Source organism: Ursus maritimus, unplaced genomic scaffold (assembly GCF_017311325.1).
Source record: "Ursus maritimus isolate PB19 unplaced genomic scaffold, ASM1731132v1 scaffold_12, whole genome shotgun sequence".
Taxonomy (NCBI): Eukaryota; Metazoa; Chordata; class Mammalia; order Carnivora; family Ursidae; genus Ursus; species Ursus maritimus.
In genome coordinates this window covers 2,089,590-2,109,897 of record NW_024423564.1, presented here as the reverse complement: position 1 = coordinate 2,109,897, position 20,308 = coordinate 2,089,590, and the positions used below count along the sequence as shown (strand labels likewise).

The window sequence follows — 20,308 nt, the reverse complement described above, 5'->3', positions numbered from 1 at the left end:
ATTTTGCATCTAGGTTGATCTTGCCTGCTCCTAGCCCCTCCATTCCGACCTCAGGAACTGTTTTAAGACATGAAGGTCACTTTAATAAAGCTCTGTGTGAGTGTGTGTGTGTGTGTGTGTGCGTGCGTGCACAAGCCTTATCTCTGTTAAGTTTGTATATGGGCCCTATTTTGATTGCTCTGCTTTTCCGAAATATATATTGGTAAACTCCCTTTTCAATTTCCTTGGGGGCACCAAGCCAACATGTTCTGCTTTGCTTCTGCTTCCACACCCTGCCACGTCACCCCAGTTCTGCTATGCCAGGAATGTTACTGGGGAAAAGTGGTTCTATGACTCAGAGGACATCCCAGGGATTGAGTGGGAGTGGAGGTAGAGACAAGGTATGGGAGAAAAGATGGGAGACACCCATAGCCTCACTTTTTGAATTTTGCCTTCATCCCTTCATATATTCAGGAGACATGTATTACACATCTACTTTGTGCCAAGCACTATTCTAGAGCTTGAGATCTAAAAATGGATAAGATGTAATCTTTGTCCTGAAATGTTCAGTCTTAGGAGGGAGACAAACAAGTAAACAGACTGACATAATACAAGGTAGTAGGAGTAATAGTAGCCATTTTCTAGTGTATAAAGAGAAACAAAGATCCCTAAGAAGCTACAAAACAGGGATCTCTTCTTTTCAGGAGGGCTGAAATCAAATTCACTGATCAAATCCCAGGAAGAATCCCTGTTTGACCTACTGCCTTGGTGAGTCAGGGCTTTATTGGTCTCTTTCCAATTTTAAAATCAGAAACAGCTTTGTATCTACACCAGCTGATTTCTAAAATAACTCAGGAAATGGTAGCAGTTCCATGCTTTTAATGAAAACAAGGATAATTTATTCAACAAATATTTATTTATTGAAGACCTATGAGTGAGATCCTGTGCTAGACAGTGTGCCCCCACCCGCCTAGTTCCTGTACTGTTTAGTTGGGTGGAGGGATATATATATATATATGTCACACAATTCCATTGCTATGGAATGAAATGGCAACCTAGTCATATGAAGTTTGTCTACCTTCAGCATCCAAAGGAATATGAATAATCCAGCAGATGGCAGCAGGGAAACAACTATTTTTATCTTGATGAGAGAGGGGTAGAAGGCAGAAGTAAATAGGCAGGGATAGTCTGGGCTTTTGGGTCCTAGATTCCCTTTCTAGAACCTGTAAGACACCTGGAGAGAAGATAACCAGGCCATCTTGGAGGCTACAAAAGCAAGATCCACCTCCGTTTCTCTTCATTTATTAATTCCACAAATAATTATTGAGCCTCTACCATGTGCAGAGCCACAGATGGGAGAAGCTGGAAATACGAGAGTGAAACAATCATTGCTTACAGTCCAATCAGGGAAAGACAGGTCTTAAGATCCCCACCTGGGTTTACAATTTCCAGACAGTACTTGGTTAAAACTGAGCAGTGTTAGTCCGCACACTAGACTAGAATGGGTAATTTATCGTGTCCCCCTGCCCTTTGGCTCACTTATCAACAGAGTTAAGGAGCTAAGGGTTAGCTTGCTTGGATCGCGGGAAGATTGTGGTATGGTCAGATTGCTTTCTGTGGCCCTTTCTGACAGGTCTTCATTCATTCATTTATCAAATATTTACTGCGTTCAGTAACTGTACCCAGCATTGCGTTTGAGGCAAAGTGTAGATCTGTTTTTAAAGTCATTCATAGGAAGGCAAGACGGCCGCACACGTTACAGTAAACAAAGCAGTAAAGCCGGAAGAATACTAAGTCGCATGTGATGTTTTGTGATATTTGAGTGCTTAATGTCTCTGACTTGACAACAGCGCTTTTGTCGGGAGTTCTTCCCTGGGCTCTAAAATTGAGGGCCGGTCGTGCTCTCACTTATCCCGAGCTCCGGCAACCCAACGCGGTCCTCTCGCACGAAGGAATATAAATTGACCCACCGAGCCACCGTAGGGACGGTCTACAGTCGGGGAGGGCTTGTCTTCGACCGGTGGATTCGTTAGGGCGTCGGGAGCCCGCGTCATATGATCTATAGCAGCCCCCCGATTGGCTCTCAGGGCCTCCCTCTCTTCCCATCGAGGGGGTTGAAACTCTGGAAAGATTAAGCGCATGCGCAGTTCCCGGATTTCCCTAGCCACCCAGAGTGGAGCGGTGGGGTTGGGCGGTAAACAGGCTGTGGCTAGGGAGGAGGGGTGAGGACGTTCGTTCCGTTGGGACTTTTCACGCCCCCTTATTCCTTTAGGTGTGGTTAGTTTCAGACGCGGGGTCCTGGCGGGATCTTGAGCTCACTGTCTTGTGAAAGGGGAAAGAAGCTCCCGTGGAGAGCGGTCGAAGTTGTGGAGAGGGTGCGAGACGGGAGTTCTCCCCTATGCCAGCCAAATGGTGCGGCCCTAAGCTGTTTCAAGACCCGGCCCGACGTGTCTGAGAGAGGCCCCGGAGGGGGCAGGGAGGCGGCCCGCAGAACGCGGGTTCTGTGAAGAGACGTGGAGAAAATTCGATTCGGAGAAGAGGAAGAGCCCGATTGAAAGGGAGCGAGGCCGCTGAGGGGGAGGGGGCTGCCAAGATGGCGTCGGCCTCCTCTGGGCCGTCAGCGGCCGGGGTTTCATCCTTGGATCCCGCGGTCCCTTCCTGCGCCTCGTCCTCAGGTAATCAGGGCGGAGCGTGGGCAGGGGTCTGATGACTGCTGTGCGGTGGAAACGAGAGCGAGACCTGGGAGGGCACCTGTAACTGGGGATGTCCGAGGAGTTGGCGGTAAGGAGGACAGAGGCCGGACTTTCAAATAGCAGGGCTTTCTGAGCGGGCAGGGGGAGTCTGAGGAAAGGATGGATTTGGTTGAGGAAAGGGAGGCTGTCAAAAACACTAGCTGTCTTCGAGGAGACCGAATTGAGGACTTGAGGTAGTAGGGTTAGGAAGGGAGGAAGATTGAAGGTGGGGGTAGGAGGAAAACAAGGGAAACCGAAAGGAGTGGAGGAGAAAACTAAAGTAAATGGAGGCTTCATAAGTAGAGAGGAATTAGTGTAAGAGGCAGGTGGAATCCAGGTTGATTATGGGGTTAATTGGGTAAAAATGTGGAAGAGAAGCCGTGGAGTTGAAACATGTTTAAGAGTTATGTGACGCTTTCTTTTGATTGCTGCGGAGTTAGGGAATTGTGGATTTTGTTGGGGGTAGAAGTTATTTGAGACATCTTTTTCCTTAGAGACTCCCCCTCATGCGTCATTCCTTCTCACTCAGTGCCCCCCACCCCCCCGCCACGCGCACGCGCACGCACTCGTACACACACATATGTTCTATCAAACACCCTACTTCGATGAGTCCCATTTCTAGACTGCCCAATTTTGGGAATGAATGGAACATTTTGAAGGAAGGTGGAAAAAAGACCCTAAAAACAGACGGAGAGGGTGGAATGATTCAGTAGAGGCTGAGAGAGGTTATGGTGGGAATTAGGCCTGGAAAGGATGGTGTGGTCGGGGAGGTGGTTCTTCGTGCTGTGGGGGAATATTGCATAATAGGAAGTGCACTGGAAGAATGCTTAGGCTGTATCAGGAAATTGGCACTTGGAGAATGGAGCCAGGGAACATAGCTCAAAGTAGTTAGAAACTATTGGAGATTGAGGGAAGGCCAAGGAGCCCACAAGAAAAGCAACAGATTGTGTGTAGGAGGGAAAATGTGTATAAGTGTGGGGAGGGGGTGGAGATTGAGTCAGAAACTGTTCTAGAGCTTCCATCCGAAATGTCTGGTGTTCCACAGTGACTGTTGCCTCTAAACTGTGAACAGGAGAGGCTGCCAGATGTTGGATGCTGTACTTGAGATGTTGACGTTTCCTTAGGCCTGGGATTTCATCCTTGCCTTTTGAATTGACTAAATAGAAGGTTCCACCTTTCATATTCCAGCTGGGATGAGTACGACTACATGGTCACAAATTTCTTCATAAGCTGCATCTATTTTTAGTTTCTTGAGAGGTGATTTTTACCTTTCCTGTAAAAGCGTTAGAGGACCACAGCAACTCATGTTGCATTCTAAGTGTGAAGGATGAAGTAAAATGACAGTTTTTTAAATAAAGTAGTCCCTTAATTTAAAATCTTTTCTCTCCTTATCCTAATGCAGAAAGAACAGTGGTTGTATGTAGTCCTTAAACTTAACTATCAGGTTAGGTGTTCTATTAGAAACCAGCTTAAGTTTAAAAACCATGTGTTTATATCCCAAAATTTGATTCAGCCTCTATATCATTGGAAGTACTGGCCGTGGACAGATTTAGGAATAGAGGAAATATTTCTTTATCACTTTTTGATACATCTTTCTCCTGTTCCATCTCTGTTCCTGCTTCAGATAGTCCTCCTATCTTTTTCAGATGTCACCGTATGATATTTTTATATGTTTTTATGTTTTCTGCCAGATCCTAGGGCTGGCAATTAGTAATTCAGATTGCATAAATGTTTTTGTCCTTTTGTGTTTTCACCAGAAAACAAAATATTAGGTTTCAGTGGACCTTACAGCTCCTGGACTCTACTATATTCATATGAGAAGTCAAGGTATAAAAATGTCTAAAAATAGTTTTGGATTTCTATTTTTACTTTTGTTCTTTACACCTTCCCCCTTTGCTTCTTTGACAGATATTGAAGCAATTGGGTTAAGAAAAATTCTGTTTGTAAATATTCCTGAAAACCTAATGGGATTTTTGTGTCCAAATACACAGTGTTGACTATTTGTTCTTCTGCACTTTCACTTAGGTTTGGGCTTAGTAAATTTAATTTAGTAAAATATTTCATTTTAAGGATATGATTGAAGAGGATAGAATATTTGATTCTGATGTCAAAAAAAGGCTATTAAAAATGGGGTTTATTTATTTTTATTTTTTTTAAGTGGGTTTTATTTGTGACTGGGGGTGAGTGTTGCTGTATCTGGATGGTACCAGGGGAATTAGGACATTGACAGGAATGAGTGATGGTTTGTGGCTTCCTAAATTGTTAAAAGCAAGAAGGCTGGTCTTGTAGAAATTCAAAGTAGGTAGTGTGTGTGTGTGTGTGTGTGTGTGTGTGTGTTTGTAACCATTCTAAAACCAGCTTATTGTTTTTAGATGTTCAGCTGAACTCACTTAAATTTTGGTGAAACTCTGAAAATCCTAAAGGCAAGATTCTTTGGCAATGTTGAAAATAGATTCAAGATAAGAATGTTAGGATTCAGGGACATATTGACTGATGTTTTATAACCTTTGGAGGCTCAAAATCTTTTGGCATTCAAATTAGGAAGGACGGATTATTTAAAACAGTTGTTCCTGTCCAGATTATTTCACCATTAAGGCAGAGCTTGTCTTCTGTGTTGCTGGCAAGTGAAATACAGAGGGTAGGTCAAACCATACACTCTAAGAGATGTTTGACATCTTTTCCCATTGGAATAATTACCATGTTTGGATTTGGAGGAGGCAGTTATAAATGAGTGTCAGCTTACAGAAGCCATCATTCTGTGTTCTTATACTTTGTTAATAAAAACTGATGCAATTTGCCATCTAGTCTCAGCTGTTTGGTGTGTAAAGGAAATTTATTCCTACTTTTGCTTTTTCCCCCATCCTCATTATTTGGACAGTGGCACCTCTTAAAAATAAAATTAGCCCTCAAGAGGTGCTGTTGACAGTATGAGCATCTGTCACACCAGTGTGCAGAGAGTCTGTTTCCCTATCTTTAATTTGACTAGTTTATCAAGAGCTTGAAATTCAGGGGCTCCTGGCTGGCTCTGTTGGTAGAGCATGTGACTCGATCTTAGGGTTGTAAGTTTGAGCCCCACATTGCTGTGTAGAGATTACTTAAAAATAAAATGTTAAAAAAAAAAAAAAGAGCTTGAAATCAGCTACTGAGTCCCTTTTTCTTTTCTTTTCTTTTCTTTTCTTTTCTTTTCTTTTTTTTTTTTTTTAACTACCAGGAAGGGAGTAAAGAGTTTCTGTTTTGGAGACTTGATTTGAAGTTTGAAAGAGTTAGAAAGTAAAGTTAGAATGATAAAGTGTATACTGCTCCTCTGAAATAAGAGCAGTTTGATAAAATCACATGTGACTCCCCCAAGGAAAAAGCACTTGAAACATTAGAAGATCATGAACCTGTAGTTCCTTTTTCCTTCAGACCAGAACATTTCTGAAATTGTCACCCTTCACCTATATGATTTTATCATGAGCACAAAATTTGGAAGTAACTTTACAGCTCCTTTCTTTCTTTCTTTCTTTCTTTTTTTTTTCTAAAGATTTTATTTATTAATTTGACAGAGACAGCCAGCGAGAGAGGGAACACAAGCAGGGGGAGTGGGAGAGGAAGGAGCAGGCTCCTAGCAGAGGAACCTGATGTGGGGCTCGATCCCAGAACGCTGGGATCACGCCCTGAGCCAAAGGCAGACGCTTAACGACTGCACCACTCAGGCGCCTCTACAGCTCCTTTTTGACTGTATTTTACTTAACTACTGAGGGAAACCCCAGAGAACACAGACTGAAGCATTTTTGCTTGGGACCTTTATCGTAGGGCCAGCCTCATCAGTCCCTGATTCTGGTGGTTTTGTTCTTTCTAGAAGAGCTTCACTAGTAAATTACGCTCTAATCTGATAACGCCAAATGGTAGGGATTTTGTAGTTTTTTTTGTCTGTGTGTTCTTTGTATCCAGTGTAAAACATTTGTAGGCTGATCCTTTTCCCTTCAATTCTTCCATACTAGTGAAAAATAATACAACTTAAGCCACTTTACTGGAATGAGAAACTGAAATTTGGAAATGTAAAGATAGAACAGAATATCATGTAGTCAGAATATCACTAAGTATCATTTTGGCTGACATTTTATAAGTAGGGAGAGCTGTTTCTGTTTGTTTTTTACATGGGGGTTTTATCACTTCTTTTTTTCTTTTGTTCCCTTGGTAGATTTTGCCAGAAAACTGACATCAGAATGTCATTGTTTTTGATTAACCATTTATTTATTTATTTATTTAATTTTTGAAAAATATTTATTTGAGAGAGTGCGATGTGCACACAAGTGGGGGGCCGGGGCTGCAGAAGGAGGAGAGAATCTCAAGCCAAAGATTTGGCACTGAACTCAGAGCCTGAGGCCGGGCTGGATTTCAGGACCCCAAGATCATGACCTGAGCCAAAACCAAGAGCCAGATGCTCAACTGACTGAGCCACCCAGGCACCCCTGATTAACCATTTATTTCTGCCATGACTGCCCAAGCCTGGTCAAGTATGATTATATAGACTTATTAGGTATCCAGTATCTGATAGTAATTGGTAATAATGTACTGATAAGTTAGCTTTGGCTATCAAAATAATATGTTTTGTTTGTTAGTTTCTGTGTGCTGTTCTAGGTTGATATAAAAGTTTTCTGATTCATAACTTTGCTCAAACAGGTGCCAGCTACTAGTTATTACATATTTTATTAGCCTGTTTTTCTCTGATAATATAATGGAAGCTACAGCCTGTGAAGTGAACAACAGAGATAACACCAGGCCAAAGACAGAACTGGGGATAAAGAAGGAAGGTGGTTATTTTATCCTTTAAGCTGGATATTTTCTTTCCTAGAATTTTTTGATGTTCTGACTTGACATAAAGCAAGAGCAAAGTTGTTAGTTTCTTTCTCTTTTTCCTGAGTGTATTTCTTGATCATGAATAAAAGTATACTTCAGGAAGTATGCTATTTTCTCATAGCCTGGTAGAGGGAATCTCTGTTTCTCTGTGTTCCAAACCCCAGCCCACCATTCAGTCTCAAAGAGAGAGTGTTTGGGCTGATGGTATTTCCTAGAGGAAACCCCTTCCTAGCCCATTTCCCCTATTGCCCTTCACTTCTCCACCCTTTCCTATCAAAAGAGCATTGTTTCTAAGTATGTGTTGGTTGGTTTTGTTCATATCTCCTATGAGCTTCCATCTTCTTTTTATTGTTTACTATTTGAAGTGAACTTTTTTCCTCTACCTCTCCATTTTTTTAAACTTTTGTCTACCTTTTTTTTTTTTTTTTTTTTAATCCTTCTGTGAAATTCCAGTCTGTTTGTTTGGAATGGCTGTAGACAATGTGTATTTTTTTAAAGCTTTTATTTTTAAGTAATCTCTACATCCAACACGGGTCGTGGACTTACAAGATCAAGAGTCGCGTGCTCTACTGACAGCCAGCCAGGCCAGGCATTCCTGTAGACAATATGTATTAATTGGCAAACATCTGATTCCAGAAAAGGCTCCTTTCTGTTGAGTCTGAGGAAGACTTTGGCAAAAAGTAAGGAGGGCAGGGGCGCCTGGGTGGCTCAGCGGTTAACGGTCTGCCTTCGGCTCAGGTCATGATCCCGGGGTCCTGGGATTGAGCCCCGCATTGGGCTCCCTGCTTGGAGGGAAGCCTGGTTCTCCCTCTCCCACTCCCCTTGCTTGTGTTCCCTCTCTTGCTGTGTCTGTCTGTCAAATAAATAAATAAAATCTTAAAAAAAAAAAAAAAGTAAGGTGGGCAGATTCCTTGCAGGGAGTTCAATATATTTTATTGTTTGCCTTGTATACTTTATTGAGTAATATGGAAGTAACCCAGAATAAGCACTATACCAAAGGATCAGTGATGTTTGTAGGAAGTGGGCTAAGGGAAGGTAAGCAAAGGAAGTTGTAGGGAGAGAATGGGAAGAGGGTTTTTTTAGGGTACATACTTAGCTAGAGCAGAGTAGCTTTCCTATGCACAGTCTACGTAAACAAGCCTGATAAACTTCAAATTTTCATTGACAAGAACTTGTATAAAAGGGATGATGGAAAAGTAACATCTCTGATTTTCCTTGTAATTCTCTTGAAGTGCATTTTTGGGGCAATTATTGTTCATTATGATATCATTAAAATTAGACTTTCTCTGCTGAAACATGTACATTCCAATCCAGCAAGAGTCTGCTTTTTCAGGATAGGTGGAGCTAGGTTTGGAAATAAGAGGTGGCAGTCTGCCAAGAAATCTCAAATATTTCTTGGCCATGGGTGGCTTATCCAGGAGACTCAGGTCTTTTATTTATTTATTTTTAAATATTTTATTTATTTACTTACTTTATTTATTTATTTACTTGTCAGGGAGCACAAGCAGGGGGAGCAGCGGAGAGAGGGAGAAGCAGGCTCCCCGCCGAGCAGGGAACCCACCATGGGGCTCAATCCCAGGATCCTGGGATCATGACCTGAGCCGAAGGCAGGTGCTTAACTGGCTGAGCCACCCAGGTGTCCCGAGACTCAGGTTGTTTTTTTTTTTTTTTTAGAGATTTTATTTATTTATTTATTTGACAGAGAGTGAGAGAAAGAATACAAGTAGACAGAGCAGCAGGCAGAAGAAGAGGGAGAAGAAGCAGGCTCCCCACTGAGCTGGGAGCCCAATGCGATGTGGGGCTTTGATCACAGGACCCTGGGAACATCACCTGAGCCAAAGTCAGGGGCTTAACCGACTGAGCCACTCAGGTGCCCCGAGACTCCAGTCTTTTAAAGAAGACCTCCCCGCCCCCCGTATTTTCAAAGTGTTAGCGCCAAGAGATACATATTTGAGGCCTGAGAACCATGAAATTTGCCTTGTAGAGGCAAAAGTTTATCACTAGAGGGGAACGTAGAGATAGATAGGGAAACAGGTTCAGGGAGCTTGTTACTAGTGGCCTAGGTGTTGCATTGAGTCTATATGTTACCAAGATGAGTCTTAGTTTAAAAAAAAAGAAAAGGATGAGTCTTAGTAAACTTGGGGCTCATTCCTTGGTACTTAGTTGGCTGTTATCTGAGGTGACCCCAGGACTGGTAGATCAAACTGTTTTGGAGCTTTTGTTTCTAGGAGCATCTCTGCCTTTCTCACTTTTTCCTAGAAGATCCTTAGGAAACTTGACACTTGATAGGAAACAGTTTAGTTTTTCTCTGGGATGTGGTTTGGTTTTCTTAATTGACTTCATTTAGTCCCTATTGTGAGGGTATAATGTACTTTTTTGTTTCTAAACACTAAGTTTTTGAGTACTCAGCACTACTACTCAGGAGGTGGGCTGATATTTCAGACATTTCCGAGTATTTTCATTTGAAGAACATATTGTGCCTCCTACCTGCAGGGGTTATGGTCAAAATGGCTTTCAATATTTCAAGGTAACAAGGACCACAGAGATTGCTTCAAATAATGCAGCAGATAACTGGGCTGACTGTGTTTGTATTTTGTTTTGTGTGGGTTTTTGCTTTTAATTTTTTTTCCTTTTAAAACCTCTGGCTCTCAGTCTGATCAACCAAGAGAACCCGTAAGAGTTAGCATTGTTTCCCAAAATTCTGCTTTATATCGCTTTGTGCTCTGTGTAGGTAATATTGACACATTTATGTGGTAGTATTGAGCTGGGTGTCTGGGATTGCTTCTCTACGACCTGCTCAGGCAAAACTCCAGTTGTCTGAGGAATGCACATCCGGCCAGCCTCTAGCATCCCCAAATTATATGTGTACTTGAAACATTGAAGTCAGTCACACACTGCCTCTTAGTTTCTCATCTGGTGAATGATGTCATTTCATCTCCAACGGAAATGCTTCTGCTCTGAAAGTGCAGGGAGAGGCTCTGGTATTAAGGCCAACTCTGTTTTGTTCCACACACTGGGGGGGAAAAACTCTTACTTCGGAGGTTTTTACAATTTGGAAACACCTTTATATCAATTATCTCCTCATTTAAAGCCAACTTCTTTCTCCCTTTGAAGTTTGCCTTTTTTCACTTCTCAGAATTATATTGATGATTTTCCCCTTCCTCTACATTTCCTTCTTCCCCTCAATAGTGAATCTTAATCTCCTGTAGTTCAGTAGTAGCAAGCAAATGTATGGAGAGTCACAGTGGTGTTTTGCCAAGAAATCAGCCCCTCCAGTACCTTTTTCACCAGAAACACAATTTAGGGTGGGGCCAAGGACCAAAATGGAGTGCTTCCTTAAGACTAGGGCAGAGTTACTCAGAAAAATATTCTGTGACGTGGTGTGATGATTCATCATTGTATTTTAGCAAGAATCAATTGGGTTGTTTCCATTTGGCACTTGACTGGTTCAGCTGCTTTGAAATTATTTTAGTAACAAAGATTTCCCAGCTTATTTTCATAATTTAGCGGATAGATCTTTTGTATTTTTCAGGGCTTGGTATCCAGGAGATACGCTGAAATTAGGTATCCCCGTTTTATAGGAGAGTATTGATATTTTGGAGGACATGAAAGATAAACCTCTTCAGAGAGAACCTCTTATATGTGCTGATGAAGGTTTGTTTCAGGTCGTACAAGCATATCAAAGTAATATGTGGTAGAGAAAGAGAGTGAGTGTAGAGGAGTCATGTGTATTTGTAGCTTGGGATTGTCAGCAGTGTTCTGGACATTTTCTTTCTACATTTTTTTCTTCTGGTGTGTCTCTGCAGCAGCTTAATATGATTGTAATGAGCTTGAGTTAATGTGTGGGTGGGAGTGACGTTGGTCTATGTATGTGGGACTGTCGAGTAGTGGTTTACTGGGGAAAATGGAGCATATAGCAAAGAGCACAACAATAAAGTCACCCCTGTGTATCTCTTCCTTAATTGCTAAATTAAGGAAATAATTATTTTTATATAAAATTTACATAGATATGGAAAAATAGATATTTAAAGTTACAAAATCAACTTAATTCCATTAGTTAAGATAGTTATACTTAAACATTTTGATATATAATCTTTTGGACCTTTTCAATGTGTATAAATAATACAAGTGAATTTATAGATAAGTGTTTTACAAAAATATGGTACTATGTATTTTTTTACCTTTTTCCACATCCTATCTATAAATATACATAAAAATAATGGTTTATATATTCCATTTTATGGCTAGATTTATGTCACCAGTCTGCTTTTGTTCATTTAGATTCTTTCCAGTTACAGTATCTCTCCAGTAATCGTTTCTATATACGGTGATGCAGTAAATATCCTTGTATATACATTTTTGTCCACTCAATTATTTCTTTAGAATAAATTCCCACTTCTGGGTCAAATTGTATATGTATATTTTTAAGACTTCTTGCTAGATATTGCCAAATTACCCTCCAAGAGTGGAAGACCCTCAAATAAGATGCACACACATTATTTCTTTGAAAGGGTAGATAGATGCCTGTATGCTAAAGAGTTTTACACCTGAAAATTTTTTGCCAATATGAAATCACTCCAGAGTGAAATGATTTGGGTTACAAATTTTGTGACCACTCTTGGAATTTTTCTGCCAGAACTTCTCCTTCTCTTGATTTTTGGACGTTTACCTAGAACTACAAAAAAATCATTTTACATTTCATAGTATGGTGCTGGGGAGCAGGTTAGGTCCTGTTCATAATTTTAAATTTCAGGTTTTTTTTTTAATATGCTTATTCTGCTGTAAGCAAGTAGAACCCCAGAAGTAAGTGATAACTTTCTGTTTTTCCTCATTTAGGTTTCAACTTTCTGTGCTGTGGGGTCAGCTGTAAGAGAGGTAGATCTGATGTGTATCTGTGCTGAAGAAGCATGAGCTCCTTGCAGTAACTAGAAGCCAATTCCTCTTCCCCGTAACAATTGCAGACTTTTTGTAGTGGTAGTGCATGGCCTTCTTCTGAGAAGGCTGTGGATGACTTGCAAGCATTATTTGACATTAGCTCCCATTTCTCTCTGCTCTCCCCCAAAAAGATCCTATCATAACACAGAAGTTTCTTTTCTCACAGTTCCACACTATAATATGAATCAGTCGGCTACCTTTTGTCTCCCTCAGAGTCTTCCTATAACTTCATTTCCTTTTGTTTTAGTATATGAGTCTCAATTCTTCTTCTTTTCCCTTTCTGCTGCATTTCTCATTTCCCCTGACCCTTCCATCCTAGAGATAGGTTTCATAATTCACAATGATGATAATAAGTACTAGTATTTGTAGAGCATTTATTATATGTTAAGTGCTGTACATGACTTGTTTAATTCTCTTAACAACCCTGGGGCACCTGGGTGGCACAGCGGTTAAGCGTCTGCCTTCGGCTCGGGGCGTGATCCTGGCGTTATGGGATCGAGCCTCACATCAGGCTCCTCCGCTGTGAGCCTGCTTCTTTCTCTCCCACTCCCCCTGCTTGTGTTCCCTCTCTCTGGCTGTGTCTATCTCTGTCGAATAAATAAATAAAATCTTAAAAAAGAAAAATTCTCCAAACAACCCTAAGAGGAAAATGTTATTTCTCCATTTTATAGATGAGGTAACCAAGACCTAGAGAGTTTTAACTAACTTGTCCAAGGTTGCCTAGTTAGTAAGTGGTAGTTTAGTACTCAAACCTAGGTGTTCTGATTTCAGAGCCCACATTTCTGCCCACTATGCTGTTATTGCTCCCCTGACTAATTTGGTAGTCTGTGTGTGAACTAACTTGACTTTAAACCAGATTAACTGTTTGTTATTGAATGGGTACTGACTGAACCAGGACTCCTTGATGAAGGAGAGAATAGTACAGAAGACAACTTCCCCTTCTGACCTTGGCTCTTCTAGAAAAACAGCAGAATTGTGAGCGCTTCTGTGCATAATATGTGGAGTTACTGATTCTTTCAGTCTTTTAGCAAATATCTTGGAAGTTAATATGACCCCCCCCCAAAAAAATTAATTGCCAAGGATTGGTAACTGATTCTGTAGTCAATTCCAAGATCCCTAAAACAAGAAGAGTTTGTCAGATGCCCTCTTTTTGTCCACTGCGAATTCAATAATCATAAAAGCCTTATGCTTTTAATCAGAGGAAGTTATGGTCCCACATAAACCAAAAAGAAAACTCTAACCTGAGATGAATGGAGCTCTTTTTTTTTTTCTCTGTTAAAGTTGTTGATGTTTTATTACAAAGACAAAAAGGTACTTTCTACTACTAGTGAGGACCTTAACATCTATAAAACTGTGAAACTGCTCTTTCAAGAATCAGACTTGAAAGCAGTTTCTGCTGCTCTAGAATACGGGCATTATTTGGTTCAGAACAAGGATAACCTCACTGAGAGAAGTGAAAGGTATTTTCCTACTATTTTTGTCAGTCACATTGATGACTGTTGCCAGAGGAACAGAGTTGTCATTATTATTAACTTAAGACTGATGGAAGACTGATGGGGGGGCACGTGGGTGGTGCAGTTGGTTAAGTGTTCGGCTCAGGTCGTGAGATCGATCCCCAGGTTGAGCCTTGCGTTGCGCTCCGCGCTCAGTGCCAAGTCTGCTTGGATTTTCTCTCCCTGTCCCTCTGTCCCTTCCCCCCATGCTCGCTTGCATGCTTTCTCTTTCACTCTCTCTCTCAAATAAATAAACCTTTAAAAAAAAAATTGAGAGGAATTGAAGGAGGAGGGACTCTGCTCTTAGTCCTCTTTCAGTGAAAATGAAAAATAGATTTCCTTGTCCCAAGGGAAGAGGTACCTCAGGGAAAGAAAGTTACTGTTCGTATTGTCTGTTAGCAATTCTGAGATTTATTTAGTTTTTAGAGCATTCTAGTTCCCCTGGTGCTTTTTGGCCCACCTAGACTTTAGGTGGCCAGAAAATTGAAAACAAAAGATGGTTTAAAAGAAAGTTGAATTGGGGATTAAGAATATGAATTCCCATTCTGGCTCTGTCATCATCTTTGCTCTGTGATTTTGAGCACAACCCTTATGCTTGTGCTTTTATTTATAAAAAAGAGGATTAGACTAAAAATCTCAAAGGCCCTTTCAGAATGATTTTTTTCATAATATAAATGGTTATTGATTTGTTAGCTTGACAGTGGGCAAGTAGCTTCATTTGTGACTGTGAAAGAGCTGAGTTTTCAACTTGTTTTGTTTAAAAATCAAGTTTCATGGGGCACCTGGGGTGGCTCAGTTGGTTAAGCATCTGACTTTTGATTTCAGCTCAGGTCATGATCTCAGGGTCCTGGAATCAAGCCCCAAGTCGGGTTCTGCACTCAGCACGGAGTCTGCTTGTCCCTCTCCCTCTGCTCCTCCCCCTCCCATTCTCTCTCTCTCTCTTAAATTAATAAAATCTTTTTAAAAAATTAACTTTCATCAACAGCTGTAGATTTCAGCCAGACTGAGCTTGCCTAGCCAGAATTTTTAAAAATTCCCAAAGTGAGAGTGGTGCCAGGGTGGCTCAGCCAGTTAAGCATCTGACTACGGGTCAGGTCATGATCTCAGGGTCCTGAGATCGAGCCTTGCCTCAGGCTTCCCACTCAGCAAGGAGTTGGCTTGTCCCTGCCCGTTTCCCTGCTCATGTTCTTTGTTTCTCTCACTCAAATAAATAAAATCTTTTTTAAAAAATTACCAAAGTGAGAGTACATCCTTGCTCCTCTAGGGTTTGGTTATTGTTTTTGCTTCGCTAAGTCTTCTAGGTTTTCTTTCTGCAGAGGAACTAGTATTCAGAGTTGCCATGGTTGGCTCTATATCATCTGTTGGCCCACTCAAAAATAAGTTATTTGAACCATTATTTTTTTCTGATGCAGCCTGTTTGTGATGGCTTCATGTCTTGCTTTTAGTACTGCAACATTAGCTAGTTGTTTAGGATGTTTCTTGGTCCAGGACCTATTAACGAATAGGAGTCCCAACTTAGTGCGATATAAAGACAGTGTCGCTGTTAGAGCTTCATCTTGATGCTTCCTTTTACCAGAGAAAACCTCTCAGAAAGAAGCCTGCTCAGATGAAGAAGCTTGATTATCCAGACTTGTTTTCTTTTCTTCTGTGGTATTTTTTCCCTAAACTTTTAGTACAAAACTTTTCAGACATACCCGAAGTAGAAAGACCAGTATAAAGAACCTGCATGTGCCCATCACCTAGACTCAGCAGCAACATTTTACCAAGCTTGTTGCATCTATTCATCTTCATTTCCCCACTTCCACCTGCTGTAATATTTTAAAGCAAACCCAGTCTTCGTCTGATTTCAGCATAAATGCTTCAGAATGTTATTTCTACAGATAAGGACTGTATTTTGGGGGGAAAGGGAGATAGGGACTTGTGACATAACCACAGTAGTATCGACACATCTACAAAATTAGTAGTGGTTATTTAATTTCTCCTCTTGAGGCTCTTGTCTCAGAAATCTTTTAAACTGCTATTTTTCTTTTTTGTTGTTGTTGTTTTTTGTTTCTTTTTTCTTTTTTTTTTAATATGGAACGCTTCATGAATGTGCGTATCGTCCTTGCGCAGGGGCCATGCTAATCTTCTCTGTATCGTTCCAGTCTTAGTATATGTGCTGCCGAGCGAGCTCTACTTTACTATTTTTCTAATCAGCATCCAGACAAGTTTCATACATTGTATTTGGTGGATATGTCTCTTAAGTACTTCATTTAATTGGTTCCCATACCCTGTAGTATTGTTTTAAGGGTCAAATGAGCTATATTTGTAAGCTTTTAAAGCGCTATACAAATAAAAATTTTGTCAGTGGAGAGAAATACCCTTTCTAAAAAGGTATCAGTTCAGTTTAGTCTTGTAGCCAGTATTAAGGAGAACTAGGACAATGTGGAGATGCCCAAGTGATGGCGAAAAACACAGAAAAAATTTGTGAGCTCCTCCAGGCCAGGAACATAAAACTCTCTGTCCATAGTGCACATGCATTGTTCCTGACATGTAACAGATGATCAGTAGTTTTTGAATAATTGAATGAGGATGGGGAACAGAAATAATTCAGCATTGAACTGGTACTGAGAGGTGTTAAAATTGAGCCAATAAGGAGAAGCCAAGCTGTCAGCCTCCATACCCACCCCCATTTTGGGCAGTGTGCTCTCTCTTTTGTAGCACATGCTACATTTCATGGTGTGGACTGATTATGTAGGCGTTTTAATAATCCTTCGGAGTTTTGGGTTCGATGGGAGAGGCGGGTCCCTGATTTCTCAGGAGAAAAGTTTTTTGCTGAGTAAAGTAAATTTTAGCATTAGAACTCTGCCCTATACTCTGTTTCCCCATCCAAAAAGAGAATGATATATGTAGATGGTGGATGTGGATTATAAGATAATGTATCCTTATCAGAGAATATTTTATGCAGAGATACTAGAAAACCAACTTTCTGCTGAACAATATTGCGTTTTTTTGTTTTTGTTTTTTTTTTTAAGATTACTTATTTGAGGCGGCGAGGAAGGAGCTGGGAGGGAGGGGCAGACAGAGAGGGAGAAGCAAGCTCCCCGCTGAGCAGAGTGCCCGAGGCGCAGGCGGGCACACACACAAACCTACCCACTCACCTACCCACCCCGTGGCTGGGAGCTGGATCCCAGGATCCTGGGGTCATGACCTGAGCCGAAGGCAGACAGGTAACCAACTGAACCACCCGGGTGCCCCAACAATATTCTGGTCTTAGCCATAGAGATGAATCTCATTTCCCTTAAACATTGGCTGGCTGGCATTACCAAGCCCAGTGTGGCCATGCTGAGTTGGCCGTCTTGTGGTTTCTGTTTCTCTCTCCTCCCCCCCCCCCCACACACACTTCTTCCCCTGCCCTCTGCTCCTCTTCCTCTTTCTGTACTAATAGGAGAGAAAGCTTGATTATGAGGTGAACAGGTACAATGCTGTTGACTCTTCAGTCTCATGGACTTCTCCAGTAGACAGTTTCTCATAGGCAGAGACTTGGACCAAGTGGTCCAGCCTTAGCAGGTGGTATCTGGTTCCTTAAAATGTCACTCTGTTCTTCATTGGGTTTCTGGACCACCTGGGTGTTAACAGCAATATTGGTAAAACTCTAGGTGTTTTTCTCTTCCCTTCCGTTCTGCTATGGTAGGTTGGAGCTCTGATTTGTGCCCCAGGAGGAAAACTTCAGGCAAGGAAGAGAGTAGTAAGTCTTAGGTCTTTGCTCTCCTCCTCCTGTGTTACTTGGTCTGATTATCATTATATTTTTCTTAAAGATTCTATTTAGAGAATGAGGGTGCACACACGTGCACGTGAGCAGAGGGAGGATCAGAGGGAGAAAGAATCCCAAGCAGACTCCGTGCTGAGCGGGAGCCCCATGCAGGGCTGTGTCTCACAACTCTGAGATCATGACTTGAACTGACATCAAGAGTTGGAGGCTTGGGGCGCCTGGGTGGCTTAGTCGTTGAGCATCTGCCTTTGGCTCAGGGCGTGATCCCAGAGTCCTGGGATCAAGCCCCGCATCGGGCTCCTTTGCTGGGAGCCTGCTTCTCCCTCTTACACTCCCCCTGCTTGTGTTCCCTCTCTTCGCTGGCCGTCTCTCTCTCTCTCTGTCAAATAAATAAAATATTAAAAAAAAAAAAAAAAAGAGTTGGAGGCTTATGGGGTGCCTGGGTGGCTCAGTCGGTTAAATGTCTGCCTTCTGGTCAGCTCATGACCCTAGGGTCCTGGGATCGAGTCCTACTTAGGGCTCCTTGCTCAGTGGGGAGCCTGCTTCTCCCTCTGCCTACTCTGCCTGCCACTCCCCCTGCTTGTGTGCGTGTATGCACGCGCTCTCTCTCTCTCTGACAAAATCTTTAAGAGTCAGAGGCTTAACCTGCTGAGCCACCCAGGTGCCCCTAATCATCATCATCATCATCATCATCATCATTATTATTTAGATCCCATTATCACTCTAACTGCATCAGCCGTAGGGTCCTTGGGATTATTCCCAGCTTACAGTTGCTGATAGCTAAGCAATTGGCACCAAAATTCCACTGAGTAAAGTCTTCTCACCCTGGTTCTGGGTACTTTGCAAGAGTGTAGCAGCCCTAGAGCTACATGTTTGTGGGGTAAAACTAGGAAAGGTAGCAGGTAGAACTTTTCAGGGAGATATGGGGCTTTCTTACTAACCCTGTGCCTTCAAATCACTTACCTGCCTTTGTTTCCTTCCATTGTTTAACTTTGTCTAGTGACTACTTATGTACAGAGGAGGTTATTTTTTAGGTAAGACTGTCAGACTAGGACTGGATGTTGGCCCTTCTTGGTTCTGCCAGATACCTTCCAAACCTTTTCCTCTGTGGTGAAAAAGGAAGGGATAGGCCAAGCACTGACCAAGGAGTCCAGAATTAGTGTTTGTCTTCTCAACCGAAAGCATACTGATTTTCTCTTTGAGAATCAGTGATTCTGTAGTTGCACGTGTGCACTTGCGGGAGGGTGTGGTGGGGGACAGCTGATGGGGGTTTGGGAGGAGCCAAGTAATTTGAGATGCTAATTAAAATTCCTTGAAGGTCTATGTAATTGAACATTAAAACTTGCTGTGAGGCCAACTTTGCTTTTGCTTTAGAAATCACATAGAATATATTTGTATAGCATGTTATGGTCCATTTGATTTAGCTTATCTCATCTAATCTTTACATAAGACTTTTTTTTTTTTTTTTAAGATTTTGTTTATTTGATAGAGAGTGAGAGAGAGCACAAGTGGAGGGGAGGGGCAGAGGGTGAGGGAGAAGCATACTTCCCACTGAACAAGGAGCCTGATGAGGGCCCAGTCCCAGGATGCTGGGATCGTGACCAGAGGTCACGACACTTAAGGCAGACACTTAACAGACTGAGCTACTCAGGTGCCCGCAAGACTTTTTTTTTAAATGATGTTGGCTCCAGAAGAGCCCAGTGTGGGGCTTGAACAGACAACCCTGAGATCAAGACTTGAGCTGAGATCAAGAGTCAGATGCTTAACCGACTAAGTCGCCAGGTGCCACTACATAAACCTTTTTTTTTTTTTTTAAGATTTTACTTATTTATTTGAAAGAGAGTACATGAGCAGGTGGGAGGGGTGGGGGAAGAAGGAGAAGCAGACCCCCTGATGAGCAGGGAGCCTGACACAGGACTCCATTCCAGGACCCTGGGATGATGACCTGAGCTGAAAGCAGACACTTAACCTACTGAGCCACCCAGGCGCCCCGTAAGAACATTTTATAAAATCTTCACAAGACCCATACAGCTTTAGTGTTGTTTCCCAATGAATTTTTTTAGTTAAGCATAGAGAACAATTTACCTGATGTAACAGAGATTTGAACCCAGGTCTTCTGATTTTTAAATAGCTCAGCATGTTGACTCCTGGCTGAAGGTTGTAAGATATAAAAGGTTAGACCTCAGGGCACCTGTGTGGCTCAGTTGGTTAAGCGTCTGCCTTTGGCTCAGGTCGTCATCCCAGGGTCCTGGAATCGAGCCCCTCATTAGGCTCTTCACTCACTGGGTAGCCTGCTTCTCCTCTTCCTCTTCCTGCTGCTCTGCCCTACTTGTGCTCGCTCACTCTCTCTGTATCAAATAAATAAAATCCTAAAAAAAAAAAAAAAAAAAGGTTAGACTTTCTTTTTCTTTGTTGATGTACATCTTAAATTTAAAAAAAGGTTAGACTTTCTTTTTCTTTGTTGATGTACATCTTAAATTTTATAGTAAGTCGGTAGCAGTTTTAATGATAAATCTGAGTTATCCTGGCTTATTGTTCCTTGGAAACTTTAGCTTGGGGTTCCAGTACTAATTTAC

General features: G+C 41.8%; 1 protein-coding gene and 1 non-coding gene across 3 annotated transcripts in view; one reads left to right on the top strand and one right to left on the bottom strand.

Moving 5' to 3' along the window:
• The first annotated feature begins 2,029 nt into the window (after window positions 1-2,029).
• Window positions 2,030-20,308, top strand: part of PIP5K1A (phosphatidylinositol-4-phosphate 5-kinase type 1 alpha) — a 37,333-nt gene continuing 19,054 nt past the window's right edge. Inside the window, exon 1 of one of the 2 annotated variants that reach the window (XM_040626762.1) lies at window positions 2,030-2,654. In XM_040626762.1, coding sequence (XP_040482696.1) covers window positions 2,573-2,654 — 82 coding nt within the window. In that variant the 5' untranslated portion in view covers window positions 2,030-2,572. The remainder of the gene's footprint in view (window positions 2,655-20,308) is intronic. The other variant, XM_040626761.1, reaches the window with a different exon arrangement.
• Window positions 16,049-16,154, bottom strand: LOC121102159. Its single transcript, XR_005834247.1, has one exon. It is a non-coding gene; the product is annotated as a U6 spliceosomal RNA (small nuclear RNA).